Source organism: Ammospiza nelsoni, chromosome Z, assembly GCF_027579445.1.
Source record: "Ammospiza nelsoni isolate bAmmNel1 chromosome Z, bAmmNel1.pri, whole genome shotgun sequence".
In the NCBI taxonomy this organism is placed as follows: domain Eukaryota; kingdom Metazoa; phylum Chordata; class Aves; order Passeriformes; family Passerellidae; genus Ammospiza; species Ammospiza nelsoni.
This window is the reverse complement of record NC_080669.1, coordinates 11,479,065-11,501,213: the sequence shown is the minus strand read 5'-3', so window position 1 is coordinate 11,501,213 and position 22,149 is coordinate 11,479,065. Positions and strand designations below refer to the sequence as shown.

Below are 22,149 nucleotides of genomic sequence, written 5' to 3'. Positions count from 1 at the left end.
CCACATAAGCCTCCAATTATAACCTACTTTTACATCTCAACTCTAAATGCTCTATTTCCACAACTTCACTGAAACGTATTTCTAGTTACCAATATATATTGGTAACTAGAATATTTCTGAAAAGAATATCCTAAATATCAACTGCAAGGATGACTGGACACCAATACCAAGGAAAATACTGATCCTGGGACCTGCCAAAAGAGGAATAAAAATGTAAGTATGTGCTGTACCACTTTTTTAAGTGGCTTTTACGAATAGAGTTATAATGGTCAATATTTTAATTGCTGTACTCTGCTATGTGTATAGGATTACACAGAAACATAATCCTATCTTCCCTAGATACATGAAGACTGACAATACTTCAGAGTTTCCAACCAGCCTTTCATTTCACAGACAAATAAAACTGGCCTGTTCTGAGCTACAACAGTCTCACAATATTAACTCTAGTACATTAGTTGTATTCTACAATTAGAAGATTAGAAGGGGAAATTAAAATACTTTTCACATTTCTTAGAGACCCACACTAACTTCCTGAATTTTGCAGGCTACAGCCTTTAAGTTAGTTTCTTCCAAAGCACAGGGGGTTTTAGAACCAAATCTTGGAGCTCTGGCACACCTATTTCCTTCCCACTCATCAGACTTATCCTCTACACATCCACCTCTTTTATTCCTGATCTCTCTTTTTGTAATTTCCTTTTTCTTCATTATGTTTGATTCTCAACAAGTTTCATTTTATGACCTAGGTGTAATGTAGAAGGATTCAAGATGCTTCTGCATTAAAAAAGGGACATACAGTCACTTCTGATTTTAACTGCAAATAGTAGTAACTGCGAAATGGGATGAACTAAGTTCTTTTTGGTCAAGCATATCTGAATAATAACAGTGATAATTATTCATTATAAAAATAATAGTCTTCAAGCACATCACAGAAGAAAGACTCTTTGAAAGAGATCTTTGAAAGAGATCTTTGAAAAATTACATGAAATATTACTTTTTCTTTCCATCTGAAAAAAAAAAGTAAAGGGACAAGCATCAAGTTTCACATTTTAAGAAAAATCCCAACCCAAGATAAATAAACAAACAAACAGAGGTCCATATTTGTCTTTGTGGATCAACTTCCTATGCCTTCTGAAATTCTTAAAAAAAAACTCCTCTAGTTTATACAAGAGAGAGGCAACTTACTGCTAATAACAGTGAGTTTCAAGAAATTCTCTTTTTTATTTTGTGTTTCTGACAACACAGGGTATTTCTGGAGGGCAGGACTGCATTATTTCTTAAATGTCTATGACAGTCTGAAACCTAGGTATACAGGGCTTAAATACATCACTTTCAGAAGGTTATTAAGCTGCAGCATCTGCAAAAATTTATCAGAATAAATATTTTCAGTCACATTATAGTTCTGCATTTTTTCTCTTAGATGAAGTTTCAGGTTGAGTAAGTTTCCAAATTAATCTATTAACATTCAATTCCAGTGCCTAAACCAAACTTGCCTGAAGAGAAAGTTGGCCACGCTCCCTCCTTGCTCCACTTGGGAGTATTTTCACAGAAACAGGGTTACTAGAGGAAATAAATTGAGCTTGAATGCTCCAGAAGTTTGTTTGGCATCACTGTGATGCCTCTTCCATTGTGCCCTGGGTCCTATCTCCCATGGGAAAATGCACTAAGTTCTCTTCTTTTATCTTCTCCCTCTTTGGCCTGCATTTCATAATTGCCAACACAGCACTGAAGGATCACAACCTGCCCCTGGGTAGGATAATTTTCAACACAGAGATGTAGCAATACACAGCTACTTAAAGGCCCTCTGTTGGCAAAAGAAAAAAGCATATTTGGTTGAAGGAGGGGATGAATATCTATAGATTGCATTTCTGCATATAGCCTTAAGTGACACATTCACATTTTATTAGTGTTTCTTTCTCATAACTGTCTCATTTTTAAACACTGTCCCCCACATTCCCTGAGCTGCACAAAATCCCCAGACTCACCCTAGTGCATTTGAACTCATCTGATGCTATCAAAGTGGAAACATGTATTTTTAAATATCTTCAGTTACCAAAAAGACAAAACCCTGAATGACATTTTTGCAATATAGAGAACTCAAAATACACTAATGAGGTTTATCAGTAAATTTATCTGTTTTTTCTCTTTGTTCATATGATACTACTCACATTAAAGAGGGCTCTTGTTGCAAAAAATTACGGAATCTTAAAAAACATTAATCACATCAAGTAATTACAATAATGTTGACTACAGCCAGATAGTAATGACAAGTGTAATTTCCAATGCTAAAATAATTTTGAGGAATCATGAAAGAACTAAGCACACATTTTGTTTTCTTTGGATAGGATCTATACAGTATAGGGAAGAAAGAGATACTTTCATGCCCCTAAGGAAGTTCTGTTCCTTTTCCCTTGAACAGTATTCAGTCCAAACACTGCCTCTTTACCTGGCACAAAACCTATCCTACCAACTTCTGTTGTATAACCACTGAAAGAGCTTTTTTGTATAGATGCATGTACAGTAATGTTTTCTTTGCTGCTGCTTAGCATCACACATTGTTGATGGTGCCAGTGTTACTAAACACTAAGATAAAAACAGGAGAAAGACCACTCACAGTCATCGATAGACAGTAACCTTTCATTCCATCACTGCCCATGATGGACAAAAATCAAATTGTACCACATATACCTGACCTCCGCCTTGAATTATTTAAATCATCATGATGAGAAAACACTGCAAGCACGTTAACAGAAATACAGTTCACACATAAATGAGTTTAGAAAGCCTACACGACAGGAAGATGAGCACTCACTGCCCTGGTGCAGCATTTGCTGTGTCCTGAGCACAGCCTTAAGTATCTCCCAGTGTTTCTTACTGCACCAGCTGCTGAAAGGCTGGTTTCCCTCTCCATTCCCTATTCCATCAGCACAACAGCCTTCATCTTCCACACCAGCACAACCGACAAACAATAGAAAGCACTGAAGTTGAAGACTTTCATGTGACTGTGACAAAAGACAAGACGGCAGCAATTGCTCCTGGAAGAACAATGCATCTTAACCACATGCAGAATGGAGCCTCAACCCTTCAATTTAGCTTTTCCCTCGAGTGTCTCACACCTTCAACTATGAACTAATCAAGCTAAAAAGGTAGGGGGAGAGAGACTGTCATTTCTATTTTTAAATACAAAGGAGACAGTCAGGTACTATCAAGATGAAGGCTAGCAAGATTGACACAGACAGGATCTAACAATCATGTCTAACAGTCATGTTAGTTAAGGCAGGCATACACTAATAACAGATCTTTTTCAGCAGATTTGCATATGTTTCCATTCAAGAAAGACAGGCTTGAATAGTGTATTAAGGTGCTCTGTAATATTGTGGCTGGCCTGCCAGTGGAATATTCACGATTTTTTTAAAATATCTTTGGTATTCTTTTTCATCATAAAAAAGAAAACTTAGTATCTTACAAAAATTTTTGTCAAATGCTCTGCCTCGTTCTCACAGCATGAAGCAAGCAGGAACTCAATGTACTTCTGAGCCTACATTAATTTTATAATCCAAAAATGAAGTGTCACCAGGGTTCCAGTTACCTAATATACTTTTGAAAAGTATGCCTAGACTGTCTTACAATTAAGGGTCTCATAAAAAGGCATAGACGAGCTTACAGATAATCACATTTTACATTCAGAAAACTTCATAAGAAATTCAGAGAGACTGCTAAGAGTCACTAATGGTTCTTCTGACACTGAAGAACCTAATTTTCTTCATTTAGCATTTTCATCAACTTCATATTGCATTTTAATGAACAGATTCTCACCCAAACAAAAATGGCTGGAAGCACAATAGCCCAGGGTAACTCATTGTGAAGATAACTAATATTTTAGACCACTGAAATCAATGTGTCTTACAAAAACAGGTACTTCACTAAATCCTAAAATACCATATTGTAGGCAAACTAGTAAGTAAGATACAGAAAACCCAACTGAATGCAAAACAGCAAGGACTTCACTAGAAAAAATGAGACTACAATGTGGAAGGAAACCATTGAACTGTAAGTGAGATTAAGAGTGGAGGTCCTTACAAACCATTGTGAAAAATTACCTTATAACAAAAATAAAGATAAAGCCCTGGATCATAAATATAATACTTGATGATGGCTAAAAAAATAATAAAATTTGAACTAGTATCAATACAGAGCAAAATCAGAACATCATAGTGCAAGAACTGAATAGCCTTCAAGGTCCAAAGTGATAGTAATGACAAAATACAATAGCACAAAGACAAGGTCAAGCATTCTGGGAACAGGAAAAATTTCTACTGTAATTCTACTAGGGAATCATCAGGTCAAAACAATAAAACAGGAGAATGACTTAGATGTATTAATCAATTGGGATGAATACAACCTGTCCAAGAGCTACAGATGTCAAAAATACATATGCAATCTCGCTATATCAAGGGACAAATTTTCAATAGAGATGGGGATGTGCTACAAGAAACTGGTAAGATCTCATCTGGAGCTCTGTGAATAGTTCTGGTCACCTGTCTTAGAAAATTCATGATTTAAGCTCCAGCATGTGTAGGGGAAAGCTACAAGAACAACCACAGAAGCAAAGAGAGGACAGTATAAAGAGGGTACCAATGGAAGCTTGTTTAATTAGTGTAGTAAAATGAAAGCTGAGAGGCAATTAGTACTCTCTGTAAACAAACCAGGGATGTAAGAAAAGGGAAGGAGAAAAACTCTTAAGCTATAGGCAACACTGGCACACAAGAAGTGGGTATTAACAAGCGGTGCTGGGAACTGGAAGCCTTCATCACCAGGTGAACAATACACTCAATAGTTTTTGCTAGCAGTAGTCAAGGTAAGGAATATCCCAGGAGCAAGATGCTTTTTTGGTTTGGTTATAAACAGTACTACTGCTGCTGAAAGCCAGAAGATCTCAGAAGTCCTTTTTTCTATAGGCCTGCGCCTTACTCATATTCCAAGCTCATATACCATGAGTATATGACTTTCTGACTGCCATTTCTTTCAAACGTTATCTCTTCATACATACAGCGTGAAAAACCATTTGCACACACTTGCCTACAAAACCTCCTTACTCTGAGGTATTCCTCAGCCTGAAGACTCTAGCTGAAAGGCCAAAATACCAACCTTTTCTGACCTAACCACTAGTGCACCTAAAGGTGCAGAGGTGGCTTTGTCAGCTTCTCCTGTAAATAAAATCTTAGGGTATTTTTGATGTCTGCAAGACATCCCAATGCTGCAGCACCAGACAACAACTTTATAGCTCATGCTGTTTTACATAATTAACCAATCTGCCAAATTCCAGCTTCTTCTCCCCATCCTTATATTGTAATCCCATAGAAAGCCGGTAATAAACTAACAGCTGCTCTGTACTGCAACGTAGAACAAACTAAATCAACAAGCCAAGCACTCTAACCACACTATTTAATATAAGCAAGCTCCTGGCATTGTGAGCACCTTAGGTAAGGATTTCAATCTTTCAAGAAATGTAACTTAGTCATGCAATGTATCATTTCATACAAAGGCTGTATCATACTGAAAATAAATTTCATTATTTAAATGCTAAAAAGATAATGCATTTTAAAAATAAGGTCCCAATTAAAAGATAAAAAATAAATGAGGGTGCATAAAAATTGTAACACATGAAAAGACTGTACTAGCTATTTAGTAGCTTTACATAATTTGGAGTAGCTACATCATGCAACCCAACAACTAAAGGGACCTGACAAAAGCTTAAAATGTGCTTTTGCCATCTGTATCATGCCTAAGTATGTTCAATTTAGTCCATATGCTAAATCTGTAATGCTTATTTGAAGCTACACATAGCAACCTAGCAGGGCACCTATTTTTTTCAAACGGGGGCCAGCACACTTTAAAAACACTGCTTGATCTACCCAAAAGTTGCACATTATCCTAATGAAGAGTATTCTGCTATGAAAAGACACATGTCCAGAAATCCAAGCAGACAGCAATGGTCTTCCTCTAATATTACCTTGATTCATCTAGAACATTAGTTATTTGCATTACTCTGGCTAGTTTATGAATGTGCATCCAGCAAGACAGATGCATAGGCAAATCCAAAATCCCTGGTGTTCAGACCCCTCACAATTCTCTACCCAGTCAGCTGTAAAAAAGCAATATATTCTAGAACTGTGCATACACAGGTGGAAGACTGCACTACTTAAATCTGTGCAGATTGCACCATCAAAGTAGCTTTTTTTTTTTTTTTGCATTTTAAAAGTAGATGGTAATAGAATTGAACATAACTAAACACACAAGTGTATGCTTAGTTACAAATGGGAACTATAAGAACCACTGATACAAACACAATCCTCTTTATGTGCTGCCCAGGGCAGGAAAGGTGACATGCTCTTTACCTAGCAATGGGGAGGTATTTTCATTTAGTATGAAAATATAGTAAATTATTTACTGTCTAATTCTGTGTTAGGCCTAAACATCACTTAAATGGTGCAACTTGTTAGCCCAATTCCCACCACTGTTATATTACTGTTGTATTACTCAGTTACTTTTCCTTCCAGTTTGCTAGAGCCTGTGCTTGCAGATAGCGTGCTAACACACTAATCTTAATTACAGCTGTTATTGAAAGCTCACGGCCAGTTTCTGTAGGCACTTGAAGACAAATGTAGCTTTGGCAACTGTGGTTTTGGCATATTATTTCCTCGCTAGCTTGGTTTACTCCCTTTCAGCAAAATTCAGTCTCTGTGTCACCCTACTCTTCCTTCTAATGAAAAAATCCTAACCAGGGTATACATAATTCATTTTTAATAAAGCATAACAGTCTCCATCTAATATGTGGTTCAGCTTGATGCATGCATACAATAAAAAGAAAACCATGTTAAGGAAGGAAGCATGGTGATCAGGGAGGGAAAATCAAATGTAAATACCAAATCAGCACAACCAAGAATGTAACTTGGAAGGGAAGGTCTTCCTTGCTGCTTCAACTGCTAGATTCCTGGGGGAAAATAGCAAGCTGCTGCTCTTTCAGGATCAGGTATACACTTAGAAGTCTCTCTGCATGGATGATATTGATTTGGAGGCATTCCTTATGTAATGGCCATCTGTAATGTTATAATTAGGCTGAGCAGCATACATGCTGTATTCCTTTTCCACTCTGCTAGCACGCAGCCCTTCACCTATAACCAGGATATTAGGTATCTTTGGCAATAACCTTTCTCTGTGAGATTTGTCCTTTCAGGCAAAAAAGCATTCTCTGCTTAAACATATTTAGTCTTCTTTGGAAGTATACAATAATCTCAGTAGACACCAGCATTTCCACTGGTTCTCTAAAAATCACTCATTTGACAAGAAATATTTGATGACTGAAGTCACTTGATTCACTAACATTATGAAGGACTCCATGACAACAAACAAGATATAATAATAATACTTTAAATGAAAATGTTTTCCTTAAAAATTGTCACTTAAAAGTTACCTTTCAAAAGTAACACCATCACTAATTTTCTGTTTCATCGTCATTTTTCCTTCTGCTGCTAATCTGAGGAAGACATTCCTGGTAGTGTAAGAGCTACAAAAAGACAACGTGATTTTCCTATTTATGGTTTGTCCATCAGTTTTGAAACAGATCAGGAAGAGGGATTTTATTTTAATGGTACAGTCTTTGAAAACAGATGATGATTGAGGAAAATGGCTGAAAAAATATGCCAAACTTCTAAATCTACATTGAAAATCTAATCATCCTTTGTGTAGCTCTTACCCTATATCCCTAAAGCATATCCCACATCTGTGGGTAGAAAACATGAAAATACCAATACAAGAGAATACAACTAAAAAATTAGTATTTACACAAGATGAAGAACGACAAGGTGAAATATACAGGCTGTACGTGTGCTCTGCCCTATAGTAATCCAACTAAGCACTTACAATTATTTAAATCATAGTATGGATCTGCAGGGTATCAGGAGCTGTGATATTCACCCTCGGGTGGTTTCTTCCATGTGCTTCAATTTCTCAGTGACATAAAAACAGTGTAATACAACCACAAGACAGCTTTATCTGATCACAGCATCTGTTAAAACTGCCCATGTTATTAATATCCACTACCTACGGGTGACTATATACAGGACAATCTCAGACCAGCTGCCTAAAAATATATATCTGCACCCCAAGATGACAGCCTTACAACAGACTGCTTTTTTTGATCTGTTTTCTAAGTGCAATTTGTTCTGTCCAAAACTCATATTTGAAACACCCCAGCAAAATATTCTGAGAAACTGGGTACATCTCTACTGCAATTTTCAAGTCTCAGTGCTTTTCTCAAGTACTTGAGTATGCACTACCTTATGTATACCACTTCAATACTCAGACTAAATAAAATATATTACTTTTAGATGAAGTTATGGCACAGGCAAAATGACAATTTGTTACAAACAATAGAAACATGCAGCAAAGTGCCCTGGTCTATTGCTATTCTACCCAAAGCAATAGTTCAATAACTTAGCACAAGCCCACGATCAGAAAAAATTCATAATGTCCTTCTTCCGCAAGACCAACATCACTACCTGTGGTAGAGTTCAATTTGAAATTACTACACAGGTCATGGTTGAATATTTAGCCTGAAGTAAAACATATATTAATTCCACTCCTCCTTTGCAATACTCGTTTTCCTCAAGCTGGAATATAAAAGGACAAAATCTCATCTCAGGAAAGTTACTCCAAACAGCACTGGCTTGAAGCACAGAAAACCACCGGGCAGAGCAGGTCCCCAGGACACCGCCTGGAAGCACAGGAAGCACCAGCACACCTCCCTCACTGGGACGAGGCCGTGGCACAGACAGTGTGATGCCTCCTGCAGTGACTGACTAGGACTATCCCCCTGAGGTAAAGACTGGTGTGATACTTTTGAGATAGCAGAGAATGGAGATGAACAGCATCTAGACCAGTAACCTTAAATCACAGTCCCTGATGGACGTTACTGCCATGTGATAACAAATGCCAAAACAAAGGTATACTGCACAATACAAAACAAGTGAATTTAATACCCTCTGCTTTCTGGATGCTACTAAGAAAGGCTTCCCTCCTAGGATTCTTTCTTTTGAAAACATAAGCATCATGATATTTTCTCCCTACGTTTCATATGAAATTTAACTTGGAAGCCATGAAATTTGACTAGGAGCACCAAACTGTTCCTTAGAGAGAAAGAAAAACTAACTAAACAAAAAAAAACTCTAAAATCAAAACCATGTGCCATGGTATTAAATTCCAACAAATATATCATTAATAAGAAGATAGGCTAGAATAAGATGCATGATAAGAACGCTATATAATTGAAATCAGTATTGTATTCAACATTGGATGTTCTTGCTCTATTTCAGAAATCTATTTAATAGTTTATTATACATTTTTAATAGCACTGTTAATAACAGAATTGTGGAAGTTAAAGCTATAATTCTAAAGTGTACACATGAAAGTAAAAAACAACAGAAAAAATCCTTTTTCCTATGATTATTAAGCTTACAAACTATTTTTAATATTTTATTCTTGTTGTAAAATTTCATGAAGTATTTCCTTTCCCACTCTTTATAGACACTGTGAAAACTTCAAAGAAATATGAAAGCTTCAATGGACATGAAATATAGCTGTGCTCTTTCAAACAGAGTTCTGAAACTAATTAAGCTGAAATACTGTAAAAGATGCTACAACAGGAAAAAGCTGATGAACCTATAATATTTCAGCATTTCAGGTGGGGTTGCTGTGGGTGAATTTTTTTTCCCACATAGCAGCCACTGCTTGCAGGCATTTAGAAATTTGTTAAAATAATTGGAAGAATTAAGTAGGCCACTGTATGCATTTGTGAAAGGCAGACACCAAGATAAGAAGCTTAGGTGTGTGTTGCTAAACCTGCCTGAAAGTAGCATTGCTTCATATACTGCTGCTTTGCTTCTGGAGTCAGTTCAGGCACTGAAACCTTACACTTTGATAAGAAACCAAATTTTAATTCTGCTTTACATATCTTAAATAGGAGCATTTTAAATGCATCATTCTCTCTCTTTCCTATATTTAGTGGTTCCAGACGATAAAAATTCACTTTCTATTGCTTTATCACCTGTGGTGTAGTGACAGCAATGGCTGAAACCAAGAAGAAAAAACATTTGTCTGAAACAGGCATTGATGAAACAGCAGACAGTTCTTCACTGCACAGAGGTGAAAGCATGAATACCAGTCTTCCAGACTAAAACTGCCTTTTTTATCTGCAAATAATTAGGTCCGCTAGAGTAAATGGGTTGTACATGTAGCTTTCTGTATGTATTGTTCAGTACTTCCCATGTGCAGTTCAAAATTACAGTATGGAAGAAATCCCTCACATCTAAACCAGTTTTATACTTCACAACATTAAACCCAATTAAATGCAAATACAAGAAAGCAGAAGAAACCACACAATAGATGCTTGTTGGGTTTATGACAGCCACATGCGCCACAAATACCCATTTTGATCTGAACATTAGCATTGTTTAAGATTTGTTTTCACTTTTTAAAAAATGATAATACTGAGTGATTTATGACTTATTTTTCAAGGAAGGTGGCTGGGGTCTATTTTCTCAATACTGTCTTGACACATTACTATAAATTTATTTATTTTAAAAAGGCTACATTATTCCACAGGAACAGATATTTACCTGTAGACTATTTGCATTTTAAATATCATAATTTCAAATAGTAAATAAAAAATAAAGAATGGTTGCATAGCTATCCAGCTATGTTTCAGTATTTTATCCAACTTCCAGACATTACAATGATCAACTGATCAAACATTTATTAACAGATGTTATAAACACATTATTTCTTTCTTGAACCAACTCAGAGACAACATGCAAACAGAATCTCTGATCTGAAAGTTTCAATCTTTTAGAAAGTGGGAATAAATCCTGATCTCAATTTTACCATTTTTTACTCACCATTGTCTTCATAAAAGAAAAGATTCTGTATTTTCCAGCAAATAATTACTCCTTATGAGTAATCCAGTGATAGCTATGTGAATGTCAACATTAAAAGAAACACTGCAAACAAGTATGCAGGTGGTCATCTTTATGTCTGGCAACCATGGTAAAAGCTCTCCTTCTGAACAAGAAAAGGCACTTAGGTTTCAGTCCAAAAAGAGCTCACCTCTTTTCAGATGAAATGTAATCTAAGATTCTCTCATGAAACCTGTGAGAATAAAGGCAAATTGAAAAATTCATGTTAAAAACACCACAGCTTATAGCACCATAAGCACTTAAAGCAAGTATTGCATGGTCTCCCAAAATCATGTCTTCTCAGTTTTTATGTCACTTGAGCTGTACCGTGCAAGCACTGTACAAATATCAAATTAGGGCAAAACATTCCAAGATTCTCATATATGGTGTTTCTCAGAAATATTTCCAACCCCAAATGTAGCAAAAGGAAGTAAAACACCAGTGATGCAAATGTTACTTTAGCCCTCAATGTCCAGTCACCTTTCATAGGGTTGGGTTTTTTTTTTTTGAAGTTGTTAAATAATGCAGTATCTCAGCAAATTGGGGGGGGGGAGGAACCCTTTTACCTTGTGAAAGCATGTAGTACTTCAAGCTCAGCATAACAAATTCATAAGAAAGACCAGGTCTGAGCATGAAGACCCTTACTGCCTTCATTTTTAGGCTTTGCTTCACAATCATTCTGTGAGTTTATACAAAAGCAAGCTATAGCATTCAGAGAAAAACTTGGCAACTGTGAGGAACCACTTGTATACTTGCTCCCCTTACCTTACAGCTCTTTCCCTACAGGCAGAGTTAATCAAAGCCGAGACACTTCTTACATGCACAATGCATACACTTGAACTTTACAGCAAAGGAAACTGATTGGCAGTGTGTTCATAGTATCCTATGAGCTACTAAGTTTGTCTTTAATAATGAAGGGGGTTCTACAACTTATCCTTGGTGCTTCCAGATTTGTCAACCACCACAGTAACACTAATAAGGTATCAGCTCATACTTTTTCTTTAAGATCTCTAGTGGTAATTAAAACAACTCCTGATTTACAGTCCAATTAAGAAGATAATGGGATATTAAAAGTTCTATTTAAAAAGCTTAACATTTTCAGTCTGATCTCTCTGTTACTTAACAGACTGCACCGCTAACCATTATTATTGGCTCTTGCATACTTGTTTCTATCGGTTCCTTTCCTGGTGCAGAAGAGCTGATTTTCTTTAACCTCCTGAAGAAAATAAAAATAAACTGGAAACTCAGTGGTAGGTCTGGTTCTGGTTTGGCATCTTTTAGTTTTCTCAAGCATGACTGAGTATTTTGCAGTGGATTAAGACATACAGTACAAACAACACCCAGTATTTTAACAGGAGAAATTCTGTACGTCATCTGTCCAAAAAACTTACTCCCTTTTGCTCTCCATTGCTTTTGTCTTCTTCCACTCTATCCACCACAGCTCTGGGATACTGCATGAGTACTCCAAGGTATCACTGTGTCAGTAGGCACATATTGTAGACTTGTATAGACCTGTATGCTTTATGGAGTATCATTCTAATGAGGAGTTGGCATCTGTAATGCCTTTATTATAGTAACAGAAATTAGTTTTTGCACTTCCATATTTTCTTAAAAATCACATTAAAAAATCTCCTGGTTTTGCATGTTGCAGCAGGGGAATACAATCAGCCTCTTTGCAGTTTCATTAGTTTAAACGCAGAAGGAGAATTTATGTCTACTCAACTAATTACATTAACCCATTACTCAACAAAGTGATCTCTGTGGACTCCTTACAGAAAATTGTGCAGGGAAAATCCTAAAACATAGCAGAAGAGAATTCCCAGTGGTTTCCTCTACAATCAATTCAATGCAGAATTAGCAAAATTGATTACTTATCAAGTCATGGCTTACCTTGCTGCATAAAGCTCAATTTCTACATTTTCAATTCAAATAATTCAGTATTTTCATTATTTCAGGTTTGTGTTGGAAAATAAGCTGAAATGGCCAGAAGATCAGGGTAAAATTTTTGAAGCCAGAAAAAGTAAAGAATCTCAGACAATGAAAAGTCATATTTTCAGAGGTAAAATTATTTTATCAAAATAACTGAATCTGACAGACTAGACACTACTTTAGAAATCATAATCTAAATTTAAAGTGATAAGCCAGCTAAAATAACAAACACCGATAAAGAAATAGTGGAAATTTGGGACAACAATTCAAAATTGCTTTCTGTAAGAGTCAATTCTCCTGTTTTGTCTTTGTCCTGCTTTGTCTGAAGGACAGAAACAATCAGAATTGTAGAGCTCTCATTTTCAAGTGCAAGATTAATTCAGTGTGTTCTGGAATATTTTCAGATAGTATTATCAAAGTAATCTGCATGTTACTGATTTAACTCTGAAAGCAGCTGACAGGAGGTTCCATCAATATGTAAATTGAGTAGTAACACAAGTCTTCAAAGAAAAATTACAAGGGCAAAGCTCCAGAACCTACTCTCCTTACAGGACACAAGACCAAAAAAAACCCCAAAAAACCTCAGAATAATATATTTATCCTCTGCTGTAACAATCTATCTATTCTCAATGCAATGTAAAAACACTAAACAACAGCAGGCTATCTTTCAGCCTTCCCCAAGTGCTGTCCCCAATTTGTCACACTGTAAGCTCATCAAAGTGGCAATTTTTCTTCTTCAAATGCATCATCATAATGATTGCCCAGTGTCCAGTGAAATCTGAACTCACAAGCAAAGTAAGTCTCCAGCAAGACACAACCTCAGTTAACCCCACCACCACAGCCCAGCCATTAACTGTGATCTATGCCCACCCAGAAGAGAAAAAACACTTTTGAAACACATATATGTACTAACGATTTGCTATCACATTCTGCCGAGATCAAATTAGATTCTAACTGACTTGCAGGCTTCTCCCAAGGCCACAGTCATGTTTCAAATGGACACAATAGTCCACACACAGAGCACTTTTTAACTGTCCACTCTTCACCTTCTCTTCTTGAACATTTTGTCTGATCTGCTGCTTCAAGCAAAAAAGCCCTGAAGGCAGGCTAACACAAGCACTGAGTCTATTTGCCTTTTAACAAACAAAACACCATGTGCCAAAACCACTATTATAGATGAACAGGGGGCCAATTTTTTGTTGTTGGAGAGAAGACAGGGAGAAAGAAGGAAATATGTTTTCTTTTTTTTTAATTACAGCTCTTGAAAACGAAAATACACATATGAAATCACAAACTCCATAACCACAAGTAAACAATTAATATTGCAAGCCATTTTGGTACTGCAGAGGATTATCAGACTACTGCTGCCCTACCCTTAGAGCAGCACAGATGCAGGTTGGTCAGACAGCTACTAAAGAACTTTTGATACAGTTCATGTTCTTTGCAAAATAGTACACAGATTACTTTAAGTGTCACTAAGTTCAAATGTTACCACTAGGGAAAGCAGAAACACTTAGCTCCATTTTGTTCCTTCAGTGTGGTTTTGCTGAAAAAAAAAGTTTCAATTCTATATCTAATATAATATACTATGATAATCATAGTTTAACCTTTACTCATCATTTTCAACTCATGCTTTGTTCATCTGAAAAAGCTCAGTTTTCTTAACCTGGGACTCTGCACTTTTTTCACCCATTAGACCTACTTGGAGTTCTGAAGATGTTTTTTATTTTATGGAACTGCTCTATTTCTAAGACTCAAATGTTTCAGTCAACATGAGGCATTATGGTAGAAAATAATTGTTGTGATCTGTTCCTCTGTGTTGCTTAATGAAGTAAAAAGGAAAGTTGCATAGCAGCTTGGCAGCCTTGTTGGCTGTGAAATGTCATTAAGGAGGAGATGGCAAGTTTTATCCACACACCTCTGACTACTGAATTCACAAAACAAACAGAAGGTTTACCATGGGAGGTAGAGAGAAACCAGGCAATATCCTCAAGATGCTCTTCCAGTTAAACAGCGCGTGGTTACTAAAATTGCTATGGGAACATGGGAGTTCATAAGAAACACAATTTTAGATGTAAAATGTTCCTTAACCTTTTACATTACCACTACTACAAAAAAAAAAAAAAAAAAAAGAAAACAAAACCAAGGTGTAGAGTCTTACGCTCACACACCAGAAAAAGCTAAAATATAAGTCTGAAACAATGTAATGATAAAATCTTTTATGCGACCTTGGGTTGCATAAATTATAGTAAGCTGTAGTATCTGATTTAGGAAAGAAAGTCTCCACATGTGCCCTACAGTGATACACTTCACATGATTTTAACACACTTTCTAATTGCTGCTGAAAAAAGAGGCCACAGCAAAAAGATGAAGCGACAACTGTTTTGAGTCAGTGCTGCATCCAATTATTCTGTTCAATGGACTCCTATGATTTTGATGACAGCAGTAACATTATATTTAGGTATCTCCATAGTGCACAACAACTCTGCTCCAACTTCCATCCATGTTTTATAATTCATTGATTATCAAATTCTATTATTTGAAAAATTGTATTATTATTGTATTTAGGCAAAAACATCCACTAGACCAGAATTTATATTAGTGCCTGCCACATTATTCACAGTTCCACTAAATCACAATGTCCTGTTTACAAATACTGAACTTCTGGAAACAAGGACTTATTCCTTTTAAACGCCAATTTAAAAGTATCTTTCAGGACAAAGTCATACAGTACTCCTCAACAGACAGCTATAAAACTGCCTCCACAAATATATTTAGATTGTGTACCACGCTCATAGTAACTGTTGCACTGAGTTCTCTGATTCCTGCAAAGAGGCTGAATCGTGGTCCAGAAATGAATATAAATGTCCATTATTAAAACCAACATTTCAAATGCAGAATTCAGGTCACTTAGTTTACTTGGATTATAAAAATCCGGGCTCTCAAAATACAAATTAGGTATTCCAACCTAAATATAGAAGCAAGTGACAAAAAGGTACTTTTTTTCCATGTAGCATGTTTCTTTCTGCTTGCTGCCATCTTCCCTAATAGGATTGTCCTTTAAATGACATGGGCAAACAGGAGAGGTCATTTGAAATTTTTATGGCTTTCCCAAGGCCATGGGTATCATGAACATAATGTAATAAACTAGATCAGTTGGACTGATAAAGCATAAGGAATTAATTAATCCCTTGCTCATAAAAAAATTTAATCAAGAAAAAGTAAGTAACATGCTTTTTACTTTCAACAAGCAAGCCATCCATCAAATTATGATGTCAAAAAAATTACCAGAATAATACATAACATATCCTGATAAAAGTGTCTGTAATCAATTATTCAAATAATAATGAATATGTCTACAAGTCAGACCTGAAAGACAGAACTATTAGGTTAAATCTACTCTAAAATTATGCCTAGTTTTCACTTTTGTCACAAGTTACCACAACTCACATGCCATAAGAAGCTGTAAATAAGCTCTTCCTCTGAGGTAGGCACAATTGGCCACTGTAAATGCAAATCTTAAGAGAAAGCAAGGCAACACACCCCAGTGATTTTAAGATTTCTTCAGATTATCCACTTCCATAAAACCTTACTTAAAACAGATAGCCCCAGTGAGATGCAAATCTAAAGTTTCATTCGCACTGTTTTAACTGTGTCATAAACATCATGACTGTCAAAATCCACTCCTCTACTCTGCCCCATGTTGCTCTGCATGTCATATTTGTACTGCTAAAAGTAAAACAAAGGAGCAAGCTGCAATAACACAGTCCAGACCTACAAAATGGTTACAGCACAGGATTAAAGACAATAAAAGCATGTGTGAATTTCTTATTTTATGTGGCTATGCCTCAGACATGCTTATTACTTCTGAGAATCTGACTGTGTAAGAATAGTTCAGAGTCCATCAACTGTTACAAAACACATCACAAATATCCTTCTTCCCTTCTGTTCACAAGAAGTAGAATTAAGACAACTTGCTTCCAAGGAGAAAGTGCTTGGGCTCTATTCCTGAGCTTACCACCAAAACGCAGCATGACCTTTTGCTAATATTTTATCTCTGTTATTCTGCTTCAGATTACAGAATTCAGATTGGTTGTTGTGGATTGGGAGTTATTTTTGTTTTTAACTTTTAGCCACTTACAAATAGGAATAATATAGAAAATTTAATCGATTAGAATCTATGACCTCATGCAAAAATACATTCTCAGAAAAAAGTGTTTCCATTACTAATTCACAAGAGCATTAAGAGAGGAAAAAAAATGCCTCAACTCCTTCTTCACTGCAAAGTTTGTTTCATATAATAAAGAAAAGTTTCCAAAACTTTTCAAAAGTCTAATTTTAGAATTTAATCAACAAAATAAACAAGACCCAAAGGGATGCAGGGCACATATTTTAGTGTGGGATTCTTCTTTACTTTAAATAAAAAAATAATTTTTATTAGGATAAATAAGTGAGGAAGGCAACAGCATTACTATTGCCACTATGTATTGCAACAACGAAACGTACCTTTACCACCAGCAAGCATTGCATGTTTAGGATGAGCAACTTCCACTGGCAGATCACCACGGTTAAAGAAAAAAAAAAAAAAAAAAGAACAAGCAAAATCCTGCTTCCAAGGTTTAGCCTAATAATAATCAATATTTTTTGTTTTATAATACACTTTCAAAAAACTTTTTTAGTTATTAACTACAGCAATGTAATATTTTACTACCATCTTTCTGTTCCTTACACTTTCCAAAAACTAAATGTGAATTCAGTCCAACAACCGGCTTGTACTTTTTTTGTTTTACAAACACCTTCAGTAGGTTTATAAGGTGATCCTACATACACCGCTCAGCAATGCCACAGAAATGCAGCCACGCACTACTCCACATTCCCCAGCAAGCTGCCCTCACTCAGCACCCCCAAGCTGGTGGTGTTTGCAGCGGGCTGACAGAAGTGACGTGTTTTGGCTGCACCCCTCTAAGGGAAGCCCCAGCAGCACATCCTGACACCCGCGTTGCTTGTGGAGGCACCGTGCAGGCGCAGGGGTAGTGCCAGGTGCCAGGGGATGCTCTGGGACTGCGCGCCCACCGACGGCTCCAGCAGCAGCCGTGTGTGCCGAGCAGCCCTGAGCCGGCGGCGCAGCACAGGCGCGTGGCACACGCCAGCGCGGGCACGGGCGCTAACTGGGTGTGCAGCTTGGCACACTCAAGTACAGACAAGATGCAATTTTAGCAGCCAGTGGATTAAAATAAGGAATGCTTCTGCTCGTTACTTGTGAAAAAGAGAGGCAAAGCTATGCAGAATCCAAAACTTCCACAGCATTTTCACAGTTTTTCTAGAGCGCATTAACATCGTAGTAAAATTAGCATCTAAAGAAAGCAGAGAATTCAAGGCGTAACAGTCAACAGGTTAGAACACTGATATGAGGAAATATGAAAGTGCTGGACTAAAATCAATAACTGCCTTTAGAGCAGTAGTCTAAAGAGCATTTTCCAATTGTGGCAAAAATCTGCTATTTCTAAGTACAACAAAAATGGATCAAGGAATTTACAAATGCTAATCTTATTTACACACAAAGGAAAAAGTTAAAACAAATCTACCACTAATTTCAGACCTTCAAAGGGAAATTAATCATATAAGTTACCAATTACAAAAATGTATTTTCTCCAGAGCACTGCAGAGTTTAGAAAGGAATATGCAGCAAAAATTAAGGTCAACATTCCAAATGTTGAAGATTTTCAGGGATAAACAATTTATTAATTTTAATATTTAACCTTCATGCCTCACTCACTGTAAAAGGCAGAATCAAATTACAGTCTCATAGGAGAAATAGAAAAAAGTTTCCATGAAATGCTACTCTATTTATTGGTACTAAACAAACTTAAATCCCTAGAATTACTCTAGTAAAAATAAACTAAATCCATAATCATAAAGAGTCACAAGAGATCAGAATCCAGGTCTCAAGCTGTTTGTTTTTTAAACTACAAGCCATGCTCAGAGTAACTGGAATTATAAATATATACCCAAATATTATTTTCACATTAAATATGGAATACCACAGAATTTGCACTCTAGGCACAGAACAAGCATTGCCTTTGGTCCTTTATCCTGTAAACAGCTTTAACCTCATTTTGGTGCTCATTCTTGTCTAACTGCTCCTTATTGTGCATGTTTTACATAATTACTGTAATGCCAGGCTATACTAACTATCATACTACTGATCAATGTTTGACATAGGTCCCAAGTCTGCCAGGTTATGAGCTACTTGTTATTCTCTATTATCTAGTAGAGATTGAGTGATTTTTAACGAGAATCAATTCCATTGAAGAACTCATCTGCAATGCTATAGGTTGGTTTTCTTTTTTTACATGTCCCATTAAGTAGCATTTCTAATGAAAATTCAGTTGAACACCTTAAAGTGAAACTCAAAATTAAAAATGTGACCAACTGACTAGTACAGCGTGTTTTTTATGAAGAGTCAAAACAAATCAGGCACCTTGCACAAAAGGTTCATCTTTGGAACCCATGCACTCTATCTCACTGTTCTTGTTTAAGCAAACCAGGGCAGATTAAATACAAAATTAGCATTAATTTCTTCAGCCTCTTTTTCAGGGTTCTTTAGAAGGTCCTATTTACATTTTCATAAATGAAATCTCTACATAACTGCAGAAAAATTTACCTTGAAAATAGGCCTCAGGAAGCCATCTGGCCCAACCATGCCCAGATTCCCTGCTTAAAGCAGGGATACCTTTGCAAGTCCAAGTACTTTGCTTTACAGAGAATTTTCAACATATACCCCACAAATGTCTACTTCTCACATCTTGGTTGAGGACAGCACTTTCCCAGTGTGAAAATTTCAAATTTCAAACTTTTCAAAGTTTGAAACCATTTCTTCCAAACCATATTTAGCTATTTCCAGTGATGTTCTCAGTTTTTTTCCCCTCGTTGAAAATGTTACTTAAAATACTAAAGGCATATATTGAAATCCTTTTGATAATAATCACCATAATCACAGACAAGAATCTCTTCATTTCAGTTGCAGTTGCCCTGATCACTGCAACCCTTTTTTGGCTTTTCTTGGGCACTTTCATAATTTCTTTTTATTTTTTTTTAATCACTGGATATATTACGAGAAATATCCCTCTCATCCATTATTTCCTTAGCTCCCTTAGATACACACCAATTATTAGCTGCGAAAACAAAGTAGTAGGCTAATTCCTGCAGCTCAAAGAGGAGTTTGATTCTCAGACATTCATTTCCTGCCTTGATCAATTTCATACATTTCATGTCACTCTTAATCCTTTAACTCAAAGTATTTTGGCTTCATTCTATCTTATCTATTACTAATTTGCCCAATATTTACTCTAAATGTGTTCCACACTGACATTTCCTTAATTCCCATTCTTCTTGCTCTCCTGTTTTCTCTTTCATAATGCATGCTGTTTGCAACCACATAAGCTTTTCTTTCTTATCATTGCTATTTCACACCTGTACCTTTTAGTTCTATGTACTTCACTTACATATCAAATTCTTCTTATTGCATTCTTTGGTTTATGTTTGGACACAATGGAAAATTATTTTAAAACAGGTATTATTTTAAAGCAGTACAAAATATGTTCATCTCTAAAACTTTATACAGACAGCTCTTTTAAAGTTAATTATTTGGGGTAAAAGTCATGTCATTTTTAGGTTGAGCATGTGAACAACACTACTAATAGCAGAAAAACAATCTAATCAAATAGCACTTCAGATAAACAAGGACAAAGATGATTACAAAAAAAAAAGGTGCTAAGCAATTTCCTGCTTTTTTAATCTGTGGGACTTTTCAAAATATTTTGTTTTCTCTCCTTCTAACTGATTTCATTAAAAAGAAATTCCAACGCATCAACTTCAACAAATTCCATGCAAGTAATTTATCTTTCCTGCCTCTGAAAAGAATAAGTTTTAATCATCCTATCTTTGCATTAGTAGCAATACTAAAGGGACAAACATACATATTTCAGTGCCTCACTACATCTGTAAAGCAGAATGACAGTCTTTAAATGCCTACTAAAATAAGGGAGATGACTGTTATTTTGTGAAAAAGAAGTGTTAACAGTTAAAAACAGGGCACAGCTTAAAGCTGTATTTTCTTTGCTATGTCGCACCCCTCTCCATGCTAACAACTCACAACCACCGGCAAATCAGTCTATTCCTTTCAGTGCCAATACAATTTTTCTGTAGATCCCACCAGAAACATAAGGTCTCATAATTTCTAAAAACCTTCAGGCCATCAGTTTTGTTTCATTTTCTAATTCATTTCAGGGCTCCATTTTGCAGCACAGCTTTACAAACAGACCGGCGCAACTATAAGAATGTGAACTTCATTCACTCTCTACAGGAAAAAAACCACATACTTGGGGGTTTGATATATTTAGAGAGAGAATCAACACAATTCTCAACTGCCAGAAAGAGAAAGGGGTTTAGCTTTGTTTTTGTTTCCAAGGTTTCTATCTACAATCATAGTTTGTTCTACTGCTTTTGTGCTAGCCTTGAAGGATACTTGACAATTGCAGACGAAGGTATCTACTTTCAATGCAAAAAATTCCACTTAAGTTAAGCATCATTAAGGATTAAAAACATCTCCAACATTCTAACAAGAATAGTCAAGGAAACCAAACCCCCCACAATAGGCTATTGTCCCTGATGCCTGTTCCAGAGGTAATTTTCTCCTCCTTGGTCTAGAATTTCCTGCCCCATTTTGAACTAGTTTCCAGGTGCCACGCAGGCCACAGACAGAGGAAGAGAACTGAGAGCAACACAGATTTTACTGTCACTAGCACACATACAGTCCCTTACTACTTTCACATATATATATATAATTTTTTTTGTTAAGAAATTATTCTATTACAATCAAAAATTACAGGGAGAAACCTTTTGGTCACCTCATCCATATTTCTGCTAGTATGGCTGTGTCCTATTTTATATATAGTATATTTTATATTTTATACTCCCTGGAAATGTTGGGATTTTTTTGTAGAGCATTCCCCCACATTTCCACCTGTGGGAATATCAGCCATCATCACATTATTTTATTTGCCAACTTCAGAAAGCAGAGTGAAGGCAGCTGATTCTCTGTATTAAGATTCAAGGCAGGAAGGAAGCAGCACCAAGCCTTCTTCTGCTCCAAGGCGCATTATCTCCAGCATTCAGACTCCCCACAGTGCCCAAGAATGTGGTATTTATT

General features: G+C 36.3%; 1 protein-coding gene across 4 annotated transcripts in view; it reads right to left on the bottom strand.

Moving 5' to 3' along the window:
* The window catches only part of COMMD10 (COMM domain containing 10), a 101,372-nt gene that overhangs the window by 45,364 nt on the left and 33,859 nt on the right, over positions 1-22,149 (bottom strand). The window contains exons 6-7 of one of the 4 annotated variants that reach the window (XM_059492386.1): positions 17,445-17,489; positions 12,898-12,983 (exon numbers count right to left, since the gene is read on the bottom strand). The exons of 2 other annotated variants lie outside the window; for them this stretch is intronic. In XM_059492386.1, coding sequence (XP_059348369.1) covers positions 12,930-12,983; positions 17,445-17,489 — 99 coding nt within the window. In that variant the 3' untranslated portion in view covers positions 12,898-12,929. Of the gene's footprint in view, positions 1-11,160; positions 11,203-12,897; positions 12,984-17,444; positions 17,490-22,149 lie in introns of those variants that run through there. One more of the 4 variants, XM_059492387.1, reaches the window with a different exon arrangement.